This window comes from Nipponia nippon, unplaced genomic scaffold, assembly GCF_047370975.1.
Source record: "Nipponia nippon isolate SJK-2023a ecotype South Korea unplaced genomic scaffold, ASM4737097v1 scaffold_5, whole genome shotgun sequence".
NCBI classification, from domain to species: Eukaryota; Metazoa; Chordata; class Aves; order Pelecaniformes; family Threskiornithidae; genus Nipponia; species Nipponia nippon.
Window position 1 is genome coordinate 91,370,391 of NW_028262369.1, and position 26,968 is coordinate 91,397,358.

Genomic DNA, 26,968 nt, shown 5'->3' on the forward strand with positions numbered 1-26,968 from the left:
ACTGGATTAGGACCTCATTTACCGTGTTTGGTTACAAAAAGCATCAATACTGTCAGGTGAGCTTTTATTAAGTAATGGGTGTAATTTATAAAATCACAATCTAGAAGTCCCAGCCAATAGAAGACTTTAAAATGTTGCTCCTCTATAGAAAACAGGATTTGCAAAACCTTGTTTGAATTCTACTCTTACTTTTTTTTGTTGTTTTTTTATGGTCTTATTGTAGTGCACATAGTAGCCTCCATACATATATACTGTACCTATACTATACATATGTACTCCATATGTACTATAAATACCACAAAGCAAAGCCATGCTTTGTGGTGACACTGGGACCCAAACAAGATATCATCGCACATTAAAATTGTATTAAACTAATTGAAAAATAGTTAAACATTGCTAATAAAACAAGATAAATACTAAACATTAAAAGACAGAGACTTTCCAGTGTTCCATAAAGCCACACCTTTCAAACAGATTAATTATTTGAATCATAAAAAAGTGCTAAATGTGAAAGAAAATATTCCAGAAGAAAGTAATGAGTAAAAAGCTTCAGGTGATTTTTGATTACACTAAAACAATTCCCATTCTTCATAAAATATGCAGACCTTCGCATCTTAAATAGTATAGTTACCTTCAAAAAATTACTTTCTTTTTCATCTTTCAAGAAATGAAACCTTAATTGGGTAGGAAAGTATTTGGAATATGTCCAGAAAGAAAAAAACTACAGCTATTCTCATATAAGTGGCACAGCATCTGTCAAGGGTTTCCACATGCCTTCAGGAAGATAACTCAAATTAAGTCAACATTGTACTTGATTTCAGTGATCAGAGTTAATATTCTGCAAACCCAAACTGGCTGCCTTGTTTATTTCATAGTTTCAATTCCTATTGCTGTAATTCACCTTGGCAAATAAATGGATGTATGAGGGGCTCGCCCTCTGAATAAATAATAAAATTTAACTTGTCAGGAGCTTCCTTTGCCTTGAATGAAAAACATTTCATTTCTTTGTGATGCTGTTGAAGCTAAATCCTGTTGCAAGAGACTTAATGAGCAGCCCTGGAATAAAAACTAATGGCGTGTTCCAGCTACCTGGCCACCTTGATGAACATTAGAATTACATCTGAGACCAGATGGAAGAAAAGGAAAATGCACTATACAAAATATGTCTTCATTTGAGGAGTAAAGTATTACTCAGTGGCATTATACATTGTTAATAAATTTTCTTTATCTGAAACTATAATTTAATATTTATGTATCTAATTTACATGTGACAAAGTAGCATATTCTAAAATTAGAGTGTAACCAGCAAACTATTAACTACTATAAACAATACCAAAACAGAACTCAAACATATTTTAAGGAAACAATAGATACATTTTGGACTAGGGAAAGATTTCAATTGCAGATATTGTTTTAAATACAGCTATTAAGTACTTCTTGAAAAAAATTCTTCAAGCTCAGAAAGATTTTCTGCTTAGGGAGTCCTGGGTATATACATAAAGACCAAGAGTACACTACCAAAAAGTCCCTTATTGGTTACTAGTAGGTACAGTAATAATAGTAAATGCTGAAATTGGGAACAAAACTCATTTTCAATATCAATGTTGTATGATGCACTAGACAATATATCCCCTTTGAGCAGAAACTAGAGAAAATATCGTGCCCTTTATTATCTCTGTGGTTTCTTATGTGTAATAGACAGCGAAAGAATTGCACTTATTGTAACATTACAGTAAAGTGTTAGATTGCAGCTCACCTTTTAAAAGATTAGTGGCCATAGTACTTATGATAGGTTGTGCATTATGCAAAGATGAATAAAGATGTGCATTTAAATTAAAAAAACGAGCAACCACTTACAGAACCAACAGTGAGGCTTAACATAACAAACATGCACTAACCCTACACTTATGCAAAACTAAGTTCTTCCAGGAAACTGTAACCAACTGTTGACCTTCCACAAAGGTAAAGGTTTTGTCCCTTGGTAATATGTTTGGACTTTGTAGTCGAATTCCAGTTTATTAGCTCATTGTCTGTAAATGTGCTGTTCCACTGTGATATCCTTTAGCTGCCCTTGAGCTTCTGCAGAATCTGCAATCTTACAGTCACTTTTATTTAAGGTTTTATTGAGCCGCAAAGTAAGTCCCCTTCAGTACAACACAAATAGGCTTCCTTATTCATCCTCTTCAGGTTCCTGTGGTAAAATTGGTGTCTCCTCCTTTAAACAAGCACTAAAAAACCCAAGGATTGTGCTGTAAAGGTGATATTTGCTTTTCTCAGAAGCAATGTTATGACCTTCATCCGGGTAGATCTAGCAGAGGAGAAAGGAAAAAAGTAAATAGTTTTTTAAAGGCTTTCCAAATATTTAGGGCTCTAATTTTCTTTCTCTGATCTTCAAAATGTTTTAGATGACAACAGGATGATAACATTAGTTTTATGGCATCAAGGAAAGCTAATAAAACTCAAAGTAAAGCTCATTCTCTTGGAATTTGAACTTACATAAAACAACCACTGCAGTGGGATCTGCAGAAGTGAAAAAAATTTATATTCTCAGTCATTGTGCTTACAACAGTTTACTTAGCTGGCATTTTCAATAGTGGCTAGGCATCCAAATCCCATTAACGTCAATGAGGATTAATTACCTCATGCTTTTAGGGACCTCTCAACATCTCAACTTCTAAGTGTTCAGCAAAAAACGTTTTTATTCATATTTTTAACTATCTTCCTATCTTATCTAAAGCCCATCATCTCTCTCTCCTAGGGTGGATGTAGGCATTTTTATCTCCATTCAAATTCCACTGGAAATTTCTCCAAGTGAGGCTGAACAAAAATTTGCAGGCTGAATGAAGAAATCCAGGCCACAGGGTTTAGGACAAGAGACTTGCGGTGGTCTGAGGCAAAAAGCTTCAGCTGCTTCCTCAAACTCAGGTTATCACAAAGTTGCATGAGAATGGTTCAATGGGGCTTTTCTGAGAGACCTCTGTCATTCCTGCTTCTTCCTCTCTCCACAGGCCTTCACATCACCTCAGCTGAAATCACAGGGACAGCTGGAACAGGCCCTACCCCACTCAGATTTCACACATAAAGTGCTTTTTCCTTCATAAGTGATGCTAACCGCCTTGTTACCACCCCCTCCCTGACGTGAGCTCACACGCTTCAGTGGAAACTACAGGTTCACATAAGGTTCAGTAAGGTCGAGGTCTGCAATGTATAACATCAGAGAGATTTGGAGGAGTGACCCAAAACCACATCGTCTAAGATATTCAAGAAGGTTTAATGCAATCAGGACCCTCAGCCAGCAACATCCACTCTGCGGTAGGTCCCGTGCAAGTCTGTATGTCAGCAGCATGCCCTGACCTGCTCTCCCCAGCCTGCCCCTCACAGCACCCTCACCCTCCGTATGGCTGTGGAGAGAGGGAACAGCACGCTCACCTTTTAGCTGCCTTTTAATAAATTAAAATGTCGAAAATAAGGGGAAATTAGCTTTATGTGACCCAATACTTTTTTAGGTAAAAAGGGACTAAAGAAGTGATATCTCCATATCACAAAGAGTGCATATGGACTCTAAAGCACTTTGTATAGTGTTGTAGGATAAACAGGTGGAAAAAAGAAAGATAAGAGAGAGGAGAAAGAGCCCAGAAGAACAACAAGGAGATGCGGTTCTTGACATCCATACTAACAGTAAGGAAAATGGGACTAAACAGAGTTCTAACTGCAAATTGAGATAATACTGGTGCGTTGTGGTAGGAAGGGTCCTTCTCAGGGAAGAAATAGCAATATGAGGTTAAATGTTGAACTATGTTCATAGGAAATGTCACAGCTGCACATACCTGCATAGTGTAATTAACTCCAGCTTTTATTAGATGTTTAATTAGTTCTGCTGAATGCTGGAAGTGGACTTTAGCTGCAAGACAACAACATTTGGATATTATTAGAAAATGCTACGCTAATATGAAATACTGATCTGTTAAACAGCTTTGACTGAAAGCATTTCCAGCCTCTGTAATTACCGGATCCGAAGCTGACTATCTTTCTGGTCAGAAGCACACAGCCCCAGCAGTAACAGCGATGCAGGGCATAACAGCAGAGGTTTTGGAGCAGGAGCTGGAAGCCCCAAGGGAAGCCATGCTTTCCAGGCACTCCATGCGGACTCCTCTCTCTACCCTTGATTTACACACACTGCGATAGTTTAGAGGTGTGTAAAACCATTCTGTTTGACCATCATGACAGTTTATAATTGTGCTAAAGGAAAGCACATTGGATTTTCTACTGCTTGCACAGGGTTATTACAGCCCACGCTTCTTTAGGTAATGGACTTTCTGCAACATATCAGTAACTTAATCTTCGTGTGGTAAAAACAGGCAACTTTATTACCATGTCCTAACCCTGCAGAGCTTAGGCTGGAAGTGGGCTGGGCAGTGTCACTAGATGTGATATTAAGCAAGGGCAGCAGGCAATCAGAATCCTAGCCTTGAATACACTGTATTGCTCAGACATCTATCAGAGTCCCAATTCCCTCTAGCGCTGAGTTCAGTGGGGTAGAAATTGCTGCTGCCTTTTACAATCAGCAAAGTCCGAGACCCTCACGCCTGCTCCGTCACCCTGTATATCTCCTCTGTCCCTCTCCCCCCTGCTCTGGGAGGAAACACTGGACAGTGTTTGCACCCCTCTGATTGCATTTGGGATCCATAACATGGCTGTGACAAGTTACACTAGGGTGACAGGCTGGCGGGTCCCATCCTCACTGTGCCAACTGGGTGTGTGGGCACTCTCACCTCAGCCCTTGTAAGTGCAAGGTATTTATTCCTCCAGACTGAGGGGTGAGAAACCTTGTGTTATCCCACATTCACCAGGAAAATGCCAGGGAAAGAAGTATGCATGTGAATCTGTACAGAGGAGCTTGTTGCAGCACTGTAATTTGTGCCTGCATCGAAACTTGTTCTTTAAACCTATGTCAGTTAAGAAAGTTTAGAAAAATATACTGCAGTTAAATTTAAACCTCTACTTACAAATTATCTCTTGATTGACACATCTCATGATTCCATTTAAAGTGCTAGAACTTACTCTGTTTTACTCATTCTCTGTCTTTAACTACTGCTAAATGTATTGGTGCCATTAAAAGGTTCCCTATAGCTTCGGCTTCAGATGCTTTGGCGCTACCTTCTAATTAATTAGCTGAAAGGTTTAACACCCCATTTGGTGCTGTACTTCAGCAACTGTACTGATAATTCTTTCTTCAATTGCAGAATCTCTATGAATTTAAAATACCATTAAAAATGTATGTACTTCTATTAATAATTCATATAATACCTTTCACTAGCAAGACGGTGGTCCACAAGATTTAAAAAATTAGAACATACAGCACCTAAAAGGTACAAATATTCAGCAAAGAAAAATGCCATCAGTTTAGAGTTAGAAGTGACAATTGAAATACAATAAAAAATCCTATCGGAGGGATAACGAACCTAAAAATGTACTTGCTAGGTGTGTGCCTAATCAGTCTTTGAATGCCTGCCTATTAAAACCTCTGACTCCAAATGCAATTGTATCTATAAATACTTACTGTCAGCTGTCCCATGAACTATTAGCAAATTCGCTTCTTTTAAACCATGAAGATTGTGTAATACACTGGATGCCTGGTAAACAAACACACACAAAGGTGTAACTGAATTGCTTTTTAAGAGTGATACGGTCATTTTAAGTTAATTGTTTATGCTAACTTACCTGATAGGTATTTTCCTCTTTTGATGGAATACCAAGGTATCTTTCTGAAAAAGCTGATGCTGTGAAAGTAAAAACAAAAACTTGCGAATTCATCAAAATTACTTCTATTTTAAAACTCATCAGTTCTGAGTCCTAGAGTCAGGAGAAGCTATTTAAGCCATAAATTCAACAGAGAGATGTTAATTTAAAACCAAAATGTACCATTTAAATGTACCATTTAAATGCACCATTTAAACCATTTTTAAATGGTTAAAAAAAAAAACCAAACCCAAACAACAACAACAACAACCACCCCTCCCCCCAAAAACCCCAAACCCAAAACAAAAGACCAAAAACCAAAGAAAAGACTAACAGACCATTAAAGTAACCTGGCCTGATTTCCTGTGTATCACAGTCCACAGTCCGTACCCTGTGCCCAAAACTTCACATACAGAACCAAATATCCTGTGATTGAATGACGACATGGTTGACATCGTAAGGAATTCACCACTAACCTTAAAAGATTCATTCCTGTTGTCAATCTTGATTCAGGCTGATACACCTAAAGGATTCTTAGGAAATGAGGTACCTGACTGAATTTCAGTGGGAAATGGGAAACACGCCTTTGCAAAAATCAGTGGTGTTAATAATATTGTATCTGTTGCATGTTGTGGTAAACTGTCCCAGTGTTAGGTGCCCTTTCATTTAAAGGAGAGAACGAGACAGTGAGCTGAAATGTAGTTGATGTTGCTACATTATCTGTCCTTAGTTAAAATGAATAGTAGCTCTGTGAGTAAAAGATATTTTCAATATACTATCACACAGGTGTCAGGCAGGGAATACTCACCATACAACTTCATATCTGTAATTGGTGCCACCACAGCTCCACACTTGAAGAGCCGTTCACTGGATTTCAGGATCATTGATGTAATGTAGCCACCATATCCCTAACAATGGAAATGATACTGAGATTTTTGTTTATTCATTTCTTTTTACCAACAATAAAGTTAAAGGCCATTGTGCTAATCTTATGGTATCATTTTACAGTATGTTTTTATATCTGCAAGAATTGCTTTTAAAGGAAATGCCTATCTACAGTTAAGAGTGAATAAAGATCTCATATGGCCTGGCCGTGATCTTTAAACCATGCAATTAATAATAATGAGTATACTTCAGTTTAAGCTCCATAAATCCATCATGGCAGACTAGCCTATAGTTAGTAAAAGATTTGAAAATTACAGGAAAAAAAGAAAACAAAACAAAAACCAAAGGTACATCTTTTGGGAACATAGCCTAGACAGGAAGATTTGTACTCAGTTTTTAATGTATTTAATGTAGATATTTGCTAATTACCAGGATACACTGAGCATTTTGCTGACACGACAGACAGTAGGGGTATGGGGGAAACCTGTGAACTGATTGCAGTATGTCCTCCCCCTGACACTTAAACCTTCACAGACTGAATCCTATTGCTATTAAAGAGGTTTCTGCTACAGCATTGTCAAATATCCCACAGAGAGGTACAGATCCTGCACTGTTTTGCAGAAATAAACATTGCTCAATATTATGCTAATCTCTGGATGCACTTTCTGGCCACAAGAGCACCCATCAGGCGGCTGTGTTACAAAGCAGGGAGTGCAGACGGCATGAAGAAGCTGGGAGAGATGGGGCAGAAGGGGGGCAGCTGTCCTTATGGCACATCTCTTCATCATTTCCTCTGCAAAGTCTATCATACGCCTCCCTGGGAAGAGTTGTGACACAAAAGAGAGTCATGAAAGCTTCGCTTTGCATGAAAACATGTAAGCTTTAACTTGAGACCACAGATTTCTTTGGAATGACACTGGCAATCCATATCTGTACACCTATAATCATTCTAGACCCACAGAAAATGAAATTCTGAATCGTGGAGTCTGGGATCAATGATTTTCTCATATATTATGGGCTCTTCAAATTTCTCTATTTGCCATCTTTGTTTTCCCTTCATCAGTGCTGGAAAATTGATTTTTGCAGGTATTTTTTTGTTGTTATTGTTTTGTGCTTGGCACAACACACTTCAGGAAGAAGAAATTATCCGATGACAGGGAAAAGAAAAATGTAAAACACCAGCCAACCCAAAAAAAGAATATTATGTGTCAAATGCTCAGAGTTTTCTCATGGACTTTTTTGAATCCTGTGTGCTCCTGTTCTTCATGTCTAAATATTTAATGAATAGGTGATTTCTGTGGAAGAATGGGAATATTTGAAAATCCTTTAACCTTAGTTAAGAAAAATAAGCCAAGAGGAGTGTTCTTTGGAATCAACCTATAGTAAATGTGAATGGACACACTAAAGGAAATACAGAATAAAAGCTGGATTTTCAAGGGGATGTGAGGAACTGAGTTATCCCTTTCTCTTAGAAATTCCAGCCCAGGAGGCCAAGAGCTGCCCAGAACTGTCCACACAGAGGAGTAGATTTCATCTAGAGAAAGAATTTTGGAGTGGGCACTGATAACTTGTATAATTCAAAGAGTTTAAGAGAATAGCAACTTTCCTCCGCCTCTGGGTCTCTACTTCTGATTTTGTTTAATATTCTGTTTGTGTCTTTCCCAGTAGCTCCACAGCACAATTTTAATCCTAGGATAGCTATTGCCAGGTTATTTATTATTTATGCCTTGTATTCATTAAGAGCTTGGTTTAGTTCTCCCGGGAATTTCTTTCCTTTGTGCTTGTGCCCTTGCTTCCAGCCAGACCTTCCACAACAAAAACATTACACAGTGAGATCACATTTTCAGAAGCACTTCACGATGACAATGCAGAAAATAGTTCATATGTTCTGATGCAAGGATATATGGTGCCTCACCCATCGGTTGGATTTCTGTGGTTACAACCGAATTGCCATATTTTCAAGAGGCTGGTTGGCTGTGAAGTTGCAACTTAATTTCAAGCTCTCTTTCTACTTCCATGATAAAAATGCAAACTACATGGCAGCACAATTCGCTGTGTAACAGTTCAGAAAGGCCCTTGGATCATGCATCACTTCGGCTTCTACCCCTCACAGAGATGAGCAAGGTGGCATTGGCAGATTGCCTGGCAGTCAGAAGAAGGTATTTTCTACACTGTGCCCTTCTGGACAGTCTTGTTACTCTTGTGCCTAGCTTACATTACTGACTGTGACAAGACTGCATATTTCTAAAACCTCTTAAAGAGCCCCACGACAGGGTGCATGAGCCCAGCTTTATGGGATCAGCATTACGCAATTCCAAAGCCATCTTATTCTCAAGCATACTGTACATTCTATTTCCATCAGTAAGTCCAATTTAATGCATAGAAAGAAAAAAAAAATTTTCCTATCACATTGCTGTACATAGAAGAAAGGAAATGAGTTTTAAAGAAGATTTTTAATTTACTCTAAAATAAGCAGAGTGGAGGGAAATACAATTAACCCTAGGAAGCTGTTAAATAGACTTTTTTTTCCTAATTCTAAAACTGACTTTCAAATTTTATGAATTTTTGTTTGCCAGTAGAAAACAACTCTGAGATGTTAACTTGGAAAGGGTAAATTTCCCTGAATTCAAAGCAGCGTTGAAGCTTATACAATTTCCCAGTTTTTGCTCTTTGCTTTCTCACATTTCCAGTTTTAATTCCTCAATCTTTCTTTCAGAAAATAAATGCAGGAACAGCATCATCAATAATATTTTATGAAGGAAAACGATTTTTGGGGTAGCCTTTGGCAGATATGTAAAACCATGTTTACATGTATGGTCTATGGTAACTCTCTCATTGTGTCACTGTTAGGAAACAAGATATTGCTGAATCTCCTACAGACGATGAGTGGAAATTTTCAAGTAGCAATTAAAAGAATGTCTAAAGTCAGAAACAAGTGAGATGCTTAGAGATTTCATTTCAGAAATATTTTCAGACATTTGTGGGAAGAGGATATAAAGAAGTGTAGATGCTTATATGCATGTGTATTTCCATATACATTGGCAACAGGCACTAAAACCTGAATAGAAACATGTGCCATGATCATCTAGCGGATGGAATCAGCCCTACTTACACATACTCGGCTGAAAAATCCCTGGCTGCTGCCCTGTGAACCAAATACTGGTTTTGATGCTACTGATAAGTGGAAAAACTGGCTGGAAGGCCGAGCCCAGAGAGTGGTGGTGAATCGAGTCAAATCCAGTTGGTGGCCGGTCACAAGTGGCCTTCCCCAGGGCTCAGTGTTGGGGCCGGTCCTGTTCAATATCTTCACTGATGATCTGGATGAGGGGATTGAGTGCACCCTCAGTAAGTTTTCAGACAACACCAAGTTGGGCAGGAGTGTTGATCTGCTGGAGGGTAGGAAGGCCCTACAGAGGGACCTGGACAGGCTGGATAGGACGATAAGGGATAGGATGAGAGGAAACTGCCTCAAGCTGCGCCAGGGGAAGTTTAGGTTGGATATTAGGAAAAACTTCTTCAACGAAAGGGTTGTCAGGCATTGGAACAGGCTGCCCACCGAAGTGGTTGAGTCCCCATCCCTGGAGGTATTTAAAAGACAGGTAGACGTGGTGCTTGAGGACATGGTTTAGTGGTGGACTTGGCAGTGCTAGGTTAACGGTTGGAGTCAATGATCTTAACGGTCTTTTCCAAACTTGACAATTCTATGATTCTATGATATTCTTGCAATGACAGTTTCTTTAGCTCAAGGAGGGTGGCAGGAGCTCAAATCTTTCAGGAAGGCCACTTTCATGTGGAATGCTAATACTAGTATTTCATTTTCACTACACTTGACAAACATTAACTAGTCCTCAAAATGCTACCATGCAGGAGGTAAATATCAATATTCTCATCTCGCATTCAGAGACACACAGGTTAAATGCCTTCCCTGAGGCCACGCAGCAAGTCAGTAGCAGAGTGGGGATGGGAACTAAGGGGTTTCACAGTGGAATGCATGCTGCTCTTAGAAGATTGTGAGGTTTGTCTAGGTACTCGGTCATGGTTTGTTGTTGTTTTGAGGTCAAAGGCAAAAAAAATCTTCATTTTTAAGAAAACACTTTAAAAAAAAAAAAGGTTGCACATGCTAGTTCATAGAAGAAGCAGCAATTATGTCGTGTTTCTAATTGCTGTTTTTCAATAGACATCGCCAAAATGCTATTTAGTTTGTTACTAAAGGTTAAGCCTTTGCCTTGTTCTATCTCATACTAGAGGCAACAACATGCCACACAGTGAAGCCAGCTGACAGAACAGCAATGGCGAGGTTCCTAGCAGATGGCACAAAAAGGAAGTTGTTGACAGTACCATAGGGCTGTAACTCAGCTGACTTCAAGGGTCAATAAAACATTCAGATATAAAAGTTGTATTAGAAGGACGTTGTCAATTTAACTGCAGCCCAAATATAAAAGTGTAAGAAACAAACGTTCACAAAATCTATGCCCATAATAATTTTTTTAATGAAAGCAGATACTTTCTCCTACAGATTCTGAAACACAAATACTGCAGTACCACAAAACTGATCTGATTGATCTCAAATACCCATTCTCAGAAAAAGTTAATATACAGAACATACAGTAAATTATGGCAGGTTTTTTTCCTCTTTTAATAACTGAAATTGTCTTAGGAAAATAGATAAATATATTTGTTTATGAACTGATAGTATTTTCTTAAAGAATCATGATGATACATCCTGCTATTTTGCACATTACCTTTCCAAATATACTCAGTCTCTTAGGATCAATGAAGGGCTGTTTCAATAGTGATCTGCAAGAAAAAAAGGTTTGGTTTTTTTTTACTTTGGTAAAGGAAAATGGTGAATTTTACTTGTTAAATCTAGTATAAAATATAAAATAAAAAAAAAACTGTACAGTAAGGAATTGTCATACATGTGAATCAGGTAGAAAAACAAACTACACCAATAAAAGTATTATTGCACTGGGAAATGTGATTTGCTTTCTAATTCCTTCTCTATATGGCAAACAGTTTGTGCTGGACTCATCTCACCTAACTTTAGGTATTTGAATTTGAGCATCTTGTCTAAATTGCCCATTTACCCTTCAGTTAGAGGAGAGAAGGAAGACACGCTCAAACAGCCATTCTTCCTACCCATACTGGAAACCTCTCTCAGTCTGGGGAGAATCACCCTCCAGAAATGCCAGAATTTTCCACTGACCAGAGCTTAAATAAGTGACTTTGACGAGGTGCCTAGTTTTTAGACAGCTAAAGGAAGGTAAGATGAAAGCAACTTCTTGAGTCTACGTAACTATCCAAATAATTAATTCTCTCATCAAGGCCATTACTCAGCAATGGTGAATTTTATACAGAAAAGACAGAATAACCTGAGGGCAAAATCCAACTGCTTTTGAGGAGACGAAACCAGCTGCAGCACCTTCTCTCAGCCAAGGGCACCCTCCCTTTTTCCCACGCACTGCATCCAAAAAGAGGCCAGATGTAGCTTAGCCTAAAACATCTCAGTATTTCAGCAGAGAGCACAGATCTCACAGCACAGCGTATGGCCTGCTTCTGATGGCCCTTTGCAAGGGTCACCTGGATGCATGCAAGATTAATTGCTCTGCTCAACACAGCCCATTCCTGACCAATGTGAACAGTAGGAGCCCTGTCGCCCAGGTATGTCATGCCAGAGACAGATACCTACTCATGCAATGGTTGAAGTATCAACCGCTTTCAAAAGAAGAAAAAAAAAATCTGGCTTAAAATCTGTTTTTCCTTGAGAATCCCTAGAAAAAGTCCATCCAGACCTTGATATTAGCCATTTTGACATGTGCACCCTTAGTAAAGAGTGTTGTCAAAACCATGTGGGATTACTCCAGAGGGAAATGACTTTTTCTGCAGCTGGTGGATTTCTATCAGTCTAAGAATGATAATGCAAATGAGAAATAACAGGCATTTGCCCACATTTTGCTCTCATTTACACCATTATAACTCCATTTGCTTTCTCTGATTACTCCAGAATTCTGTGGTGGAAATGAGAGCAGCTTCTTATTGTATAGACTTAAAATATTGTAACAGAAATGCATTAACATGTGCTGTGCAAGAAATTTTCCTAAGGAATATAGACAAACACAAATTAGCTCAGATGGCATATTTAGATTGCACACAGAAGGACAGCTTTATCAAAGAGAAGCACCAACACAAAAAGCAAACACCTCTTTGACCTTTAATTTGCCATTTGTAATGAAAAGATTATTGTTTCAAAATTTGCAACTGCTTTAAAAATAAACATTAACAGTATTCACTAGGCAAAGAAAACATTCTGGGCAGTTTCAGTTAAAAATGCTCATTCATCAAGGTGGAAGCAGGGTAAAAGAGAAGAAAAGTTTGCACATACGTACTCTACGGCTGCTATTTGGTCCTTCACTTCAACTGATCCCAAGCATCGGTGGACCTCCTGTAGAATCTTAAGACCTTGAAATCCACTCCCTCTGCCATCAAATCGAGCTACGATGACATTATCAGAGTTGACAAGCACTGAGTCCCAGTCAATGTGAAACTTATCTGTAACCAACTGGCTGCCTGGAGCTTCATCACTGCAAATACCAACACACCAGACACAAACGAAGACTATATTGACAATGTGATGCACTTTGTCGTTCTCCGATATTTTATTTAACCTAGATGGCAGAGTTCAGTCGGTTATGCAATCCTGTTGAATTATTGTCACTTCCATCGATACCATCACTTTAGCTAGTGCTGGTATCCCTGCAGTAGTAGTAAGCAAAATAACTTCTTTAACTTTATAACCACTATGTTGCAGTGTTGACAATACTTGAATATTCTTTGTAGAAAAAAACCAGAAAACTAAAGCACATAGTGCTGCTTATAGGTTAATAAAGTGAACAAAAAAAAATAACATAATCACTAAGGGTTAGCTCAGTTCTGATAAAGCTCATGTAGAATTTTTTAAGTTACACTAAACAGACAAAAAGGAAAATTCATTCAGTACCCTCATTACGATTTTGTAAGATATATAATACTATTAAGAAGGATGTCATCTTAGAAAACAAAAATAATTGCATTATTGTATCCTTGAATGGATTTTTTGAAATAGGGTACAAAGAAGACTGAAGTACACATTGGAGAAAATTATATTTTCTCCATTCAAATTCATAGCAAGAAATGGATGCAGGCAGGAGTGATAAGTTTATTTTATGACTAAAAAAAAAGGTGGTTTACAGCAGAAAAGGTGGAATAGAATGGGAGAATGCAGTTTCTAGAGGAACAATAAGCATTTTCCATTGAAGCCAAATATACTATTTTCCTTCCAAAGAAAATAAAATGTCAGTTTTAACAGGGAAGCCTGTCATTATTTTTTCCCCAAGATAAACACAGAAGAAGAGAGCAGGCTACCATGAAGTTGTACAAAATGCAAAATACTTCTATGCAGGCTGCATCTGCCAGTTTAATGCAAATTAAAATGTAAAAGTGTCTGTGCTGGCTGTATGGAAATTAGATTGGACAGTGTCTGTGGGAATATCCTATCTAAGGTGAAAGAAAGATGAAGACAGAAATTATTATTTTGCCAAAGAGACTTACATAAACCTAGGGGGAGGAAAGAGATAAAAATCTACTACAGTAACTACTGTCTTGTATGTACAATGCTGTGCTGATTCAGTATCTGGTTTTGGCTGTGGATAACATAGACCATCTTCAGGGTAATCGCTCTAATAATTAGCAAGCATATGATGAATAAATATGTTCTCAAATTCAGTCAGACCTACCTACGTGGTTGCTATATCATGCACTAAAACCAGGATTACTTGGTTATAGACTCAGTCACAAGATGTTATGCTTGATTCACCATTATCTTGTGCATCAAGTTTATACTTGGCTTTATAAAAAGAAAGGAGGGGCATCTTTTTGTTTGCTTAACCAATTCAGTTGTGATTACACTAACTGCTAACAATGCAGAGCAATGAATTTGGTAATACTGACTGTCAAGTGAACTCTGCAGAAAACACGTGTTTCAGAAGTATATCATCATTATTATTTACAATAAGAGCAGGAGCAGAACAATTATTTCAAGTTATGCTTATTGTACAGAGCAAGGTTTTCAGAAGCACTCTACATGGACGCACATGTTTTCACAGAGCTTTTACCACTACTTCCAATAGTAGCAGCCTCAGATCAGTTATAATTTTTTTTTAAGTTCTTCCAACTTTCCACAATAAGATAAGATGTCAGAAATGTCCTTGTCTGGCTAGGTATCTTTCCAACAGTTTAATGCAATCCACACAAGTGAAAATATCATGAGTCAGCCCGCTTCCCTCCCACCTAATATAAGAACAAAACAAATACACTGTTTGCATTTGTTTTATACATGTTATATATGCATGTGTATATATATGTATGTGTTATGTATCTAGACACTTGGGAACAGGGGAAGAACTGTTATATTTGTAAGCCTTTCTCTATACCAGAAAGTGCTTAAAACCAAAAAGGGTTTTAAATGAAAGATGATACCCTCAGACAATTTCTTCTATTAAGAAAAGAGCAACAGACAGAACCTCATCAAGATTGTCAGTGGGCGGGAACTGACTGATGCTTTCCCAAGCTCCTTCTCTGGAGGGCATAGCTGGGCTACTTTTAGGCTCAAGACTTTAAACACTATACATCTTCCACTCCTGCATGATGCCTTGTTTGACATATTGCTTTTGGAAGCAATTTTCCAGTGGCTAATTTATTTCAAGAATGTCCATATAAGTAGTCTGTGACAGGCATTTAAAGCTATTTCCATTGAGGTACATGTCAAAATTTCCATTAGCACCAAAAGGTCTCTTTTCTCTTCAGCTGCTACTATAAAATGATACTGATTGTCTGAGGTGTGCTTCTGTCCTCCACAGAGAGACAGCATATATTCTATGCACCATTTAGGCCCCACTTTTAACCTTTTAAATGGGGCTTCTGCAAGGTATTAATCCTTTATTCAACTTTCAACACCACCATGAGGGCTCTGTAACAAAGCAAGTTTGTGCTACAGTGCAATAATAGATGCACAGCCTGATTTGTGAAGTTTGTCCTGGGATTACAGCATTCTCAAAGATCTGCTTTTGTTTTATGCTCATCAATACTTACCGCCTAATTACAATTAACTGCTGTTCAGCGGTACTCTCTTCATAGAATTATTTTTGACCCCGCTAGTAAGCCTGGAAGAAAGCCCGTGCCATTTATGCTTGGGTGTAATACAAACGCAGAAATCTTCTTCCCACCTGACTCTGGATAGCCATAAGGGAACCACGGACTAGCCAAAGCACCACAGCAAAATTTAAGCCAGCACTGAAAGGGCTATGAAAAGTTATAGGCTCTTCAGCATCCCTCAAGGGTTCTTTAAGGAGCATCATCTCCTGAGTCAAACAACAGAGCAGAATGATTCAAATGAAGACTATGCCTAATTCTTCCTGATTAATTTTTTCCCTTGTAAGTGACAGCACTTGCACTTCCCTTTTTTTAATTTTTATTCCTAACTTTCAATGTTCAGAGCTGTCTAGTGTGTCTCTTTGAGAGCAACTACACTTGGATTATGAGTCCACCGTGGCAGCGCAACTGCTGACGACTTGGGCATTCTGCTGAAGTTCACCATTGAGGTACAATTTCAATAGACAGAAGCCATCAATAATATACCAATATTGTCTTTAGTGGGTGTAGTGTATGCTTCTTGCAAGGCAGTCAGATATGTCTCAGACTGTCTGGAAAAAAGGGACAGCTCATCATAAGTTCATATATTGCTGAAAAGAGAAGAATCTGTTCTTTCAGATTCTATAATCAAAAGCTTAAACTAAAGTCTCTGTTCCTGACTTGAGTTACAGCCTACAAGGAATAATACAGTGTCACCAGAGAGGCTGTTGCTGCTGTACTCTGAGCAATACTCCTCTGCCACTCTGCTACCATGACTGCAGCAAAATTTGTTTCATGTTTTGCACCATTTAAAAACTAAGTGGCAAGATTTTAAATAGGAATTTCAGAAGTTATAGGGCTGACCAAGCAGCAGGGGAAACAATTTTAAAAGGTACATGGCAAATAACTGCTATCATCACTGCTTAATTTCCAGTACATCTCTTTCTATTTCTGCAGACCAGTGGATTTGATGCAGCATATAGAAAAGGTATCTGGATAGCAAATATGTGAGAAAGACTACAACTCAGAAGATAAAATCTATGCAAAGAAATATCACTCATAAAAGTCATCTTTTGCTTATGGTGAAACTGAGTGGGGAAAGAAGACCTTTTTGCAAAACTGGTGTAATAGAGAAATCCACTTCATTTTCAGATTTCATGAGCATCTCTTTCACAAGCATCAGCTTTCAAGCACACCCATCATTACTGGTCAAAAATCAGGGAACCTGAATAGCCGTAAACATTGAGGACAGAAAATCCCAAATGTTTTCTCTCTGTTCATATACCTTGTTTAGATATAGCAGACTGCAACTAACAACACATAGTGTGTTTACAACTCCTCCCTGCAGATATGGCCAAACAAATTAAAACACATCACCAGAAGTGATTCCATTACTAGGGTAGAATCGTGTGATAGACAGGATTGAAGTAGATGGCATAGTACAAAAAACAGTTATTCTTAAAATATCTTTCTGAAATCCTTGAGGCTTTGAAAATGCAATTTTGAGAACAAGAGATGTAACACCGTCCTGTGTCATCAGAAAAGCAGGTGAAGTTTTGAATCTCCTCTTGTCTTTTCCTAAGAAAGATTAAATGACCATTTTATTCACATAGTAAGATATGTACTGCTGTGGGGGAACTGGGACTAGGGGAGGCTGAAAGAGGATGGATCTTAGCTCAACAACTCCCCAAGACTGTTTTTTGGGACAAGACTGAAGAGAAAGGTAGTGAGTAGATTCGTCACGGCCCATAGCACCAGGACCGCTCCTGCAAATAACACAGCTGGAGTGAGCCTCCAGTCTAACCCTCTTTTAGCCTAAGCTAAATGAATTCTCCCTCTAGGCCTCGAGAAATATTACAAAGTTCAAAGAATGGGGAAGAAAATCTAAAAGAGTAAAAAAGAAGACTCTCCATCAAATACTCTGATGTAACAGAAATGCAATAGAGCAGTAAAATACTGCCATGCTTGGCAGAGGCAGGATGAATACAGGCATGAAATGGATGGCTTGCAAAGCAATTAGTGAATCATTCACATGACTTAGGCATCCCCAAAAAAGTAAATTTTGCAGCTGTTTTACAGAGGAAGAACTGGCCAAAGAAAAAGGCCTTCAGGGATGTCCCCCTCGCAAGCATATTGCAATCAAAGTAGTGGAATCCACCACATATTTTTATACTTCACCATGTAGCCAAGCATTGTTTCACTTGCAACAGCTGCCATTTAAAAGGAGCAATATCTTTTACAACAAATGAAAGGTACGCAAGACAACTATTAATACGCAAAGTGTTACCGTAGCTCAGATCTCAAATATTTCCCAATACTTGCACTATGCCTCTCTGTTTCTGCTAGTCTTTTAACGAGTTATTCCCGAAGCTGTAAAAAAATCTTCACTTCCAACCCTACTGTCTTATCTTGCTATCAGTCCCAAGAGTGTATTAACTGGAGGCATAAACAGGTTTGATTGCCTGTGCAGAGGCCTAAAACTTTCATCATTTCAGTAACAGGTGAAGTGCTTCTGTTTATTACCAAAATATAAGAAAACAAGTACACAAACAAACAAACAAACAGAAACCTCTTGGTGACAATTCACTGTTACTTTGGATAATACCTGTTGTTTTTTTTCCCCTCAAAGATCAGAAGAATCTCTCCACTGATTCAGTTTTACAATATCTACTTACATATTGGACAATTTTAAATGGCGTTAAATAATAAATGCTGACATTTAAGATACATTATGTACAGATTTTGAAGGAATGAGGTTAATTATGTTCAAGAAAAAATAAAGAATGATTATCACCTCTCATTTTATTATCCAGATTAAATGCCAGAGTCTTTACTTAATCATTTCCTCTGTGTTACCAAGAAGTGTATCTTCCAACTTTTTTAATGAGTAAGGTGAACCATAATGAGAAAATCAAGGATCTGAAATTTAAACTTTGATCTTAATTATATAGAAAAGAGATGATAATCACTCTTTCAGGCAATTACTGTACACCTCTCTAATCTATAGCTACACTGTATGTATTATATCAGAAGGAAACTGAGTGTGAAATGTATTAGTAGTTTAGGAGAACAAATGGAAGAAAGGAGAGTGTTATAATCTGTTTAGCATTTTATGGCCTATGCATCTCAATTCTGGAAAGAAAAATAGTGCTAGCTGACATAACTGGTTTCTGCATGGGACCTATCTGTTAGATAGTCCAGCCATACAGATGACATAAAATTTAACATAGTAACACAATGATTTTCTATTTGAACGTTGCAGAATGCTTTGCAATTACTAATGGATGAATCTTCACAAAATCCATATGATGAAGGTTACAGGATATTCAGAGCCTGGTCCTTAAGTTGAGCTTGTGTCTACATGGAGCTGTACTGAGTTCACATCCAGGTTTCACACCAGGACCAAAATCCACTGGTCCAGGCTCCCTGCCAGGATTCAGCCTTAACGCTCAGGCACCTGGGTGCCATGTGCTGGAAGTTATCTGCAGGCATCCTTGCATGAATACAGGAGCCTTATTATAGTCATGCACCTTTGAAATGGCTACCAGCTTTCAGTGATTTGAAAAAAAATTACCAAATAATACCAAACTTTCTCCCCTTTTATCTATTTCCAAATTCTGCTATCGTAATTGTAACTCTATTGATCGAGAGAGCACATTGACACCACACAGAAGCAGTCGCTGCTGATGAAAATTTACAGTAAAATTATGAACCTCAGCCATCAAAAAACCACTTTATTCGGAGCCAGCAAAACCAGCCACCAGCACAAAAATTCTGCAGACAGAGACGAGACCACACAGGCAAACCAGACCCTGGCAAAATGTAAGACACAGGGAAGATGAATCTTCACCAGAGGCTTGGAGTCACTCTGAAGCAATCACTGCAGCCAAACAGCCAGTCAGAGCCTGTTAGATCTTATATGCCATATGTACCCTCCAGCTTAGGGGACAAAGTCTATATGCACTTAAAAGCTTATATGCACTTAACTAGGTATTTAATTTGCACTGCAGAGACATATTAGGTGAATTTCAGGTTTAAACTCATATTCTCTTTTCCTCACCTTTCTTCCCTCCCTCCCTCCCTCCCTCCCTCTCTTTTTCTTAAGTCCTTGTCAAACTGCAGTACTACTGAGATGGAAAGCAAAAGCCACTTCATATCTGCTAATACTTCACTTTTCCAGATATATATCTTCTCTTCATATACATCTAAGTGTATGCTGCCTGGATCAAAATGTTATATAGAATCTCCTTTCCAAAAAATGGATATACAATTAAACCAGCATTCTTACTGAGGACATTGGTAAGCATTCTTTTTCAAAGTTTCAATAGCTGGAATATAATGATAATTGTATTATGGCTGAGAATGTAAGCAAGAAAGTAGGTGCAGCTGAACAATATGAAAGGCAGTGCTTGTTATTAGCCACTGATACAATTCTTAACACTTCTAGCAGTAGGAACAGGGTGTTTCTCAATCAGTCCCAACAGTACCACTCTGGGACTCAGGAAAATCAAATATCTGGGAAATGATACCATATATACAACTAATCAGTGTTTCCTGTAAAAGCTACATGTTCTTCTTGGACCTGAATACTTTTTTTTTTTTTTTTTGAAAGTAGTACTTCTGATAATGAAATAAACCTTAAGCTGTCAATTTGAAGTTGTGTGGGTCAACAAATTACCCTCTGCACGCACACAGATTTCAAATCGTTCTTTCTCAAGAGCCAGGCAGGATTTATTAGGCTCAAATAATCATCCCACAAGGGAACCTCCCATACCTTCAGTGACAGTTTTCAGTTTTATATCTCACTTGGGGACATTTTTAACTCAAAAAACATTGCTGGCAACCTTAGTTTAAAGTCTGTAAAAAGCTGCTGAAGAAATGGAACTTCATTCTCTTCTAGAAAAGAGAGGGACACAACACATGCAACATTACATGAGCCAGGATAGATTTCCAATTTTCCGCTTCATACTTTCATTAGTGTATACGGTTTTCTAAAAATAACTCCTGTTAAAGCTAACATTGAGAATTCAGTATTGCAAAGGTAAGGATTTGACTAAAAAGAAGCAAGGTCTCCATATTATATATGTAGATACCACAATCTGTATTCATAAGTGGATGAATTTGATATGCACATCATAAAAAAATAGAATAATTACAAAACATACGCATACATTATGACTTGGCCACATTAGTCGCTCATTGGGTACTGACAACTTTGGTAAATTCAAATTCAGACCTTGCCTCAATGCTGTTCTCAGTTATTTCAACTCTTGATATCTAAAAATATTTCATAATAGTACTTCCTTAGTTTTTTTTTTCTTTTTCCTGGCATTTTTGGCCTTGGCCTTATCCAGGTTCCTGATCCTTCCCTCCTGTCTTCTCTAGGTTCTACATGAGTATAAACCTCATATTCTACCATGACTGTATATAGCAGATTATGTATTTACTAGGATACTTAAAAAGGAAAGCCTTACACTGCTAACACCTCAGTGTTTCCTTACTCTCAGAAAAAAGAATAAGCGCGAGTGTTTGCAACTCCCTGTAATGCTGCTGGTGTCAATTCACAGAGTTGGTTTGCCTTTGGTACACTTAAAAGAGCTGCTTAAAATATAATCATGCTTCAAGATCATGCTAGCAAATACTGCAAAAATGAAATAATCCATGTGTCCTGTTTCTCCACAAGAAAAGAAAAATGTGTTCATAAGCCACTTAAAGCAGAAAGCCTCCACAACTGCAGATAAATACAACTGAAAAACCTGAGTTTTAAACACAAACTGGACTTAGAAATAAGGAGTTTTATGCCTCTCTGTCCTATTATCTAAGATCTGATCTGAGTAGAGGAAGTTGGGATCACTTAGGAGCTCAAGCTTGTAAATTTGACCTCCCATGCAACAATAAGGATCTCTGCTGTCTACTCCAGGTGATACAGCTCAGCTAACATGGCATTTTCATGAAATTAGCAGTGCATTCCTACACCTGTGCTAGTGAAATTCACATCAGTTCCTTCCAAATGGGACTGCAAGAAGATTTGTAGGTACAGGAAAGCCCTCTACACCCATGGCAGACCCATGCTGAGCTCAGGTGGAGAGCAATGAATGATGCCTTGAGCTGGCCATCACTGGTTTTCCTAGGTAGGCTGCAGGTATGCTCACGACTGCTCTCCTCCTCTGCTATATGTTCTGCAGATGTGCAACTTAAAGGCTGACTGTCTCTGGAAGAAATACACACACTATTTCTTTTTAAAAGAACAGCACAGGTCGCCAGGGAGTACCTCCTTCCTCCCATAGAGGCTTTCTACAAACATCAACAGACTTTGGATCATGCCTAGAATGCCTTCAGCCATTGATGCTCAAAACTAGTTTTTTCTTATTTCCAGTGTTCCTAAAAGCAGTTTTGCTTTCTGCATCTTAACTGAGCCCTTCTTAGAAGCTCCACCTGTTTCTATCAGGGATAAAAAGGGAAAAAAAAAGGAGCATATGCTCTGAATGAGATCCTCTGTGGGTAGGAATCAGCATGGGTCCAGGAAAGAATGCTGAATTACTCCACAGCCACACCATCAGAAGGGCCAGTGCCTCATGTACATAAAAGTACAACGAAGCAGAGCTAGGTTTGACAAGCTCAAAAAATCCCAGGCATCTCTACCAGATAGCACCTATAACAAAATCTTCCTGAGAACAAGCCTTTTGATTTATCAACTCAAATCCATGAGGTAATTTTCCTACACAAGGTAAAACAACATTTTCTAATTACAGAGTTAAATGTTTTCTATGAAGCACTTTTTTATTATTTTGAGTGATTCTACACAGATACTTACATTATTAATAGAAGGGCATACTGGTTTCGATCCGTGAAATCTTTTGGCAGTGACAACTGTAAAGGGAGTTCTTTTAAGAAAAGAGCAAAACATTAAAGGCTGGTAGTTACACAGATGAAAAACAGTAACATCGCAAGAAAGCTTTTGGTTTGTTAAAACAACATTTTGCCAAATTTACCGTAATCCTCAATGTGAAGCATTTTAATTTCAGTCCTGGAATTCTTTTTCTTAAAAACAGCTTCTCTCAACATAGCATTATTTTCCAAAATATAAAACTCTGTAGAAAACAGGAAGAAAAAGCAAGTTGAAAGGTACAGAGAATCATCATGTCAGAGATAAACCAAGATTCAGAAAAATTAAAGAAAAAGAGACAAATGTGCAATGATAAATCTTGTAAATGAATTCCTTCTGTAAATACTTTTTCTTATAATGCAACTGCTTTGCAATTCAGGAACTGAGCAATCAGCTTAATTCAAAACATATACATCTATTCCATTTTCTGGCTTCAGTAGGCTTTGTTTTTGTTAAGCACTAACAATAAAATTGCTGATGAACAACATGAATACTAGTATCCCTGACAAATACTAACAGCAGCTGTTACAGCGAAAGGCTAGGTTGCTGGGCAATATCCTAAGCCTCAAGGAAGGATCCTTTTCAAGCTACGTATTCCAAGTCAATATCCAGCCAGCACAGCTGTACTTGATCACTGCATGTCCTTCTCTGTCTTCTGCACTTCAACCAGGAGCAAGCCTTCAGTTTGGTTTAAAGCTGCAGACAGATTTGAAGCAATCCTTTTGCACACAAAAGAATGATTAATTAGTTCTTTTTTTTTCCTTTTCTTTTTTTACTCAAATTACCAATCTTGCTTCCAAAATGTAGATTTTTTTTATTAAACAATAAACCCTCCACTTAGGGCCAAAACGGATAATCTAAGGAGAATGTTTGTTCTGGGCAGTCAACCAAAATGGTATAATTATAGTCTGAGGATGGAATAATTGAAGTAATCCTTAATCATTCTTTTATGAATTGAAGAGGATAATCTAATCTTGCACTGAAACATTAATGGTAAATTATCTCTCTTATTATTTGGTTTCTTGTTGTTACAACAAACAACATCCCTCTATCCTGACTTCCTTTGTTTTCCTCTAAGATGCCGTACATAAATCTCTTTTACAATAATTCACTATCAACAATATTTTAGATACAAGTAATAAAGAGTGAAAGTCTACCTTCACAGAACTGAGTAGCTCTACAGAAGTCAATGAATTTACTTTGAGCAGTAATAGCTACCCCTTATTGAGTTGGATAAAACTCCCTCCCCTTGGTTTGCTATGGCACTCAGCTTTGCAAATACTATCAACAGTGACATTTTAAAAAAAAAAAAAAAAAGGAAGCCAAAGTGCAGACATTAATTAACACTTGATAGCATGATACTATTGATCAGTATGCTACTTCAACATGCAATGTTAGGTCCACTGTTATGGCTGAATAGTGGCTGGCCCATGACAAAAGGGATGTAGTTCAGGACTTTTTGATTCTAGGAAAAATTCTGGGGATAATCTATTGAATGAAACTAGAATAGGTAAGGATTGGTTTAGTGGTTTTGAATGGAAAGATGTCCCCGTTCCTCTAATCCACACCTTCATGCTAGAGGGAGCCATGCTGGAGTTGGAGGTAGCACTGTTGTTACCTCTACTGCACCAGAGAAATATCTAAGTGAGGAAAATTCTGCTGTTCAAGGACAGCCTTCCATTACAAAGCACCTCAAGCGGCCAGGAAACAGCAACAGATTTGGCATCAATATACAGAAAGCAATGAGTAAAACTTGAAAATCAGAGGTATTGAATACCCTCCTAAAAAGCTTTTATTCTTGAATTTGCCGTCATTGAAAATGTCAGTGGAGTTGCTCTGATTTGAGAAATGTAAGAGGACTAAGTTCATCGTATGTAGGTCAGATTTTATGATCAATTGTCCAAAGACTGTACCTTACTTCAAGATAATTGGATTGTAACTTTAAAAACATGTCTAAAAATACAGAATGTGTACTGTAATGGCAGCATAATTTACATAGAAAGTGAAATGGATGAAGACCAACCTGCCATCTAATTAACTCAAGTGTAAATAGAAGATGAATGATATGCACTTAGCATAAACCATATCCAAAAAGCCTGGGAAAGTTTTAGTCATTTGATTAACTTCTTTCCTTATCATTTGCAGATGTGGATGTTGCTAAAAGGTAATTAATAGAACTTTATATGAATGAGCCATCTATTAGTTTTCATTTACTTGTAATTGCCTTCCCCCTCCCTCATGCTCCCCAGAACAATCAAGGACGATAATAAAATATACCTATTCCATAAGGAATACTCACTTGCAGTATTACTTGTACTGTGCACGCTAACAACTGGAACGCCTGGACCTGTTTTGAAGAGAGAAGAAAAATAGACAAAGTGTAGGGTAGTTAGTATTCAGTATTTCAGTCAGGAACAAAGAATGAGAACACCAGTGACCACGTAAGGCCAGATCCTGGAAGCCCCATAGACATGCTTCCTTTCAAACACAGGAGTAACTCCACTGGTGTCTCTTGGAAAGGACACGGGTTAGACTACGGTACCAACAAAGTGTGACACGGAGACTGCCTCCTGCCTGTTCAGCAAGCACTCTAGACCCCTGCACCTAGAAGGAGCTTTTTTTTAATCTCCATGTTTTAGCTAAAAGTGAAGAATAAAAAAAATTAGAGGCACTTAACAGCACTGTCTAAAATATAGCAGTTTGACACTCAGAAACAGTAACTTTAAGTTGACTGGGAAGTGAATTAATGATAATATTCACTTAAGTTTTCTATGGAAAAGCTACAGAGGTGTTGAAAAATTATCACATATTTCACTTACTTATCTGTTTAAGAAGCTACTTTGGTACCTCAGCTCTGGGAGACCAAGAGCATCATGGTTAAATCTAGGTGTAATGTAATCTAATCTTATTTCATGGTAATGTCAGATGCTATATTTTTACTGTACCACTGAGAAACTAAGCGCACCAAGAATAATTCTCCACATTAGTAAGTACTGTGCAAAGCACAAGATAGCATATGAAACTGGGGTAACCAAACATTCAGCATACTCAGAAGTATAGCTGGGATCGCTGTCCCTGCTCTGAGGACTCCCACTAGTGTAAATTTGCAAAAGAAAATGTTGTGTCCCCACCCCCAACATGGGGGGTGAATTTGTACACGGGAAACTTAGTTTTATCTCAGTGAGACAAGAGTTTGAATTACATGCAGGCAGTCACTATTGGGCTAGGAAGGATGATGCAGAAAAGCTGAAGTCCCTGAGGACCCCATGGCAGATGAAGGCATGGAGCCTCTGAAATTAGGAGTTCAGACTCCTCTTTTTTGGAGAAAAAAAGATTCCCTTTGAGAGCAGTTCAGAGATAGAGCTTAATTTATGTGTTTTGAGCCATTCTGAGGAGGTTGTCTCTCTCAATTAATTATGGCATGAGCCTAGGGAAACTTAAATACCTGAAATAAATAGCATGATGCCATTCACAGCCTCTGACAGCCTCCACTGAAGATTTTTATCCATTTCATTCTCTGCCTCAAGGGAGACTATTGACAAAAATCTTACAGGTAGATTGCTGACAAATCAAAGCCTTCTGCCTTAGCTCTTCAAAAGATAATTTCTTCAGCTGTCTCTTCTTCTTTATTTTGTTTTGTTTTTTTCCAGCTCTTTTTACTTCTTCTGAATTTGTCATTTTGCTTTGAATTCTGATTTAAGAAAGACAGTTTTTGCAGGTGAAGGCATTGTTATTTTCCAGGCCAGCTCTATTTGTTATACTAAAAGATGGAAGGATGATGACAGATTTTGAAAAAGGGAGATTACAGGAGATTAAAAAGCCGATCAGAAAAGAGAAGGACAGACTTGTGGTACAGGCATTGTGTTACAGCTCATCAGAACTAAGCACAGCACTTGAATTTCCCATTGACCTCCTATAACTAACACTAAATCCACAACTTATTTCCTCCTGTATAAAATGGGAAAACCAATTACTCCCTTTGCAAAGTATCTTATTTGAGTGGAGAGATTAACATCTGTTAGTGTTTATGAAGTGCTAAAGGAAAAATCCAGAAGCAGTGTGGAAAATAAGTGTAAACGACACGCTTGCCCAAACTGAGAGGCTGCAGAGCTGGTCCTCCATCTACCAGGCTAGAAATAACTCCTCACTCAGGACAGTCTCTGGAGATGGATACAGCTGGTATGCTGAGACACATTTCCTGGCTGAGGGTAACTAAGAAGGAGAAACTATCCTAATAAAGGTGCTCACGGGTAAAGAGGAGGTGAAAGAATTGAAACGTGTATAGATCAAACC

The 26,968-nt window shown here is 38.1% G+C and overlaps 1 protein-coding gene across 3 annotated transcripts in view; it reads right to left on the reverse strand.

Moving 5' to 3' along the window:
- Positions 1–345: 345 nt before the first annotated feature.
- Positions 346–26,968, reverse strand: part of DPP10 (dipeptidyl peptidase like 10) — a 562,528-nt gene continuing 535,905 nt past the window's right edge. For all 3 annotated transcript variants that reach the window (XM_087732307.1, XM_087732308.1, XM_087732306.1), the window contains exons 17-26: positions 24,975–25,022; positions 22,782–22,880; positions 22,604–22,673; positions 13,011–13,205; positions 11,367–11,421; positions 6,548–6,647; positions 5,722–5,780; positions 5,561–5,633; positions 3,828–3,901; positions 346–2,308 (exon numbers count right to left, since the gene is read on the reverse strand). In XM_087732307.1, the coding sequence (XP_087588433.1) occupies positions 2,171–2,308; positions 3,828–3,901; positions 5,561–5,633; positions 5,722–5,780; positions 6,548–6,647; positions 11,367–11,421; positions 13,011–13,205; positions 22,604–22,673; positions 22,782–22,880; positions 24,975–25,022 (911 nt within the window). In that variant the 3' untranslated portion in view covers positions 346–2,170. The remainder of the gene's footprint in view (positions 2,309–3,827; positions 3,902–5,560; positions 5,634–5,721; positions 5,781–6,547; positions 6,648–11,366; positions 11,422–13,010; positions 13,206–22,603; positions 22,674–22,781; positions 22,881–24,974; positions 25,023–26,968) is intronic.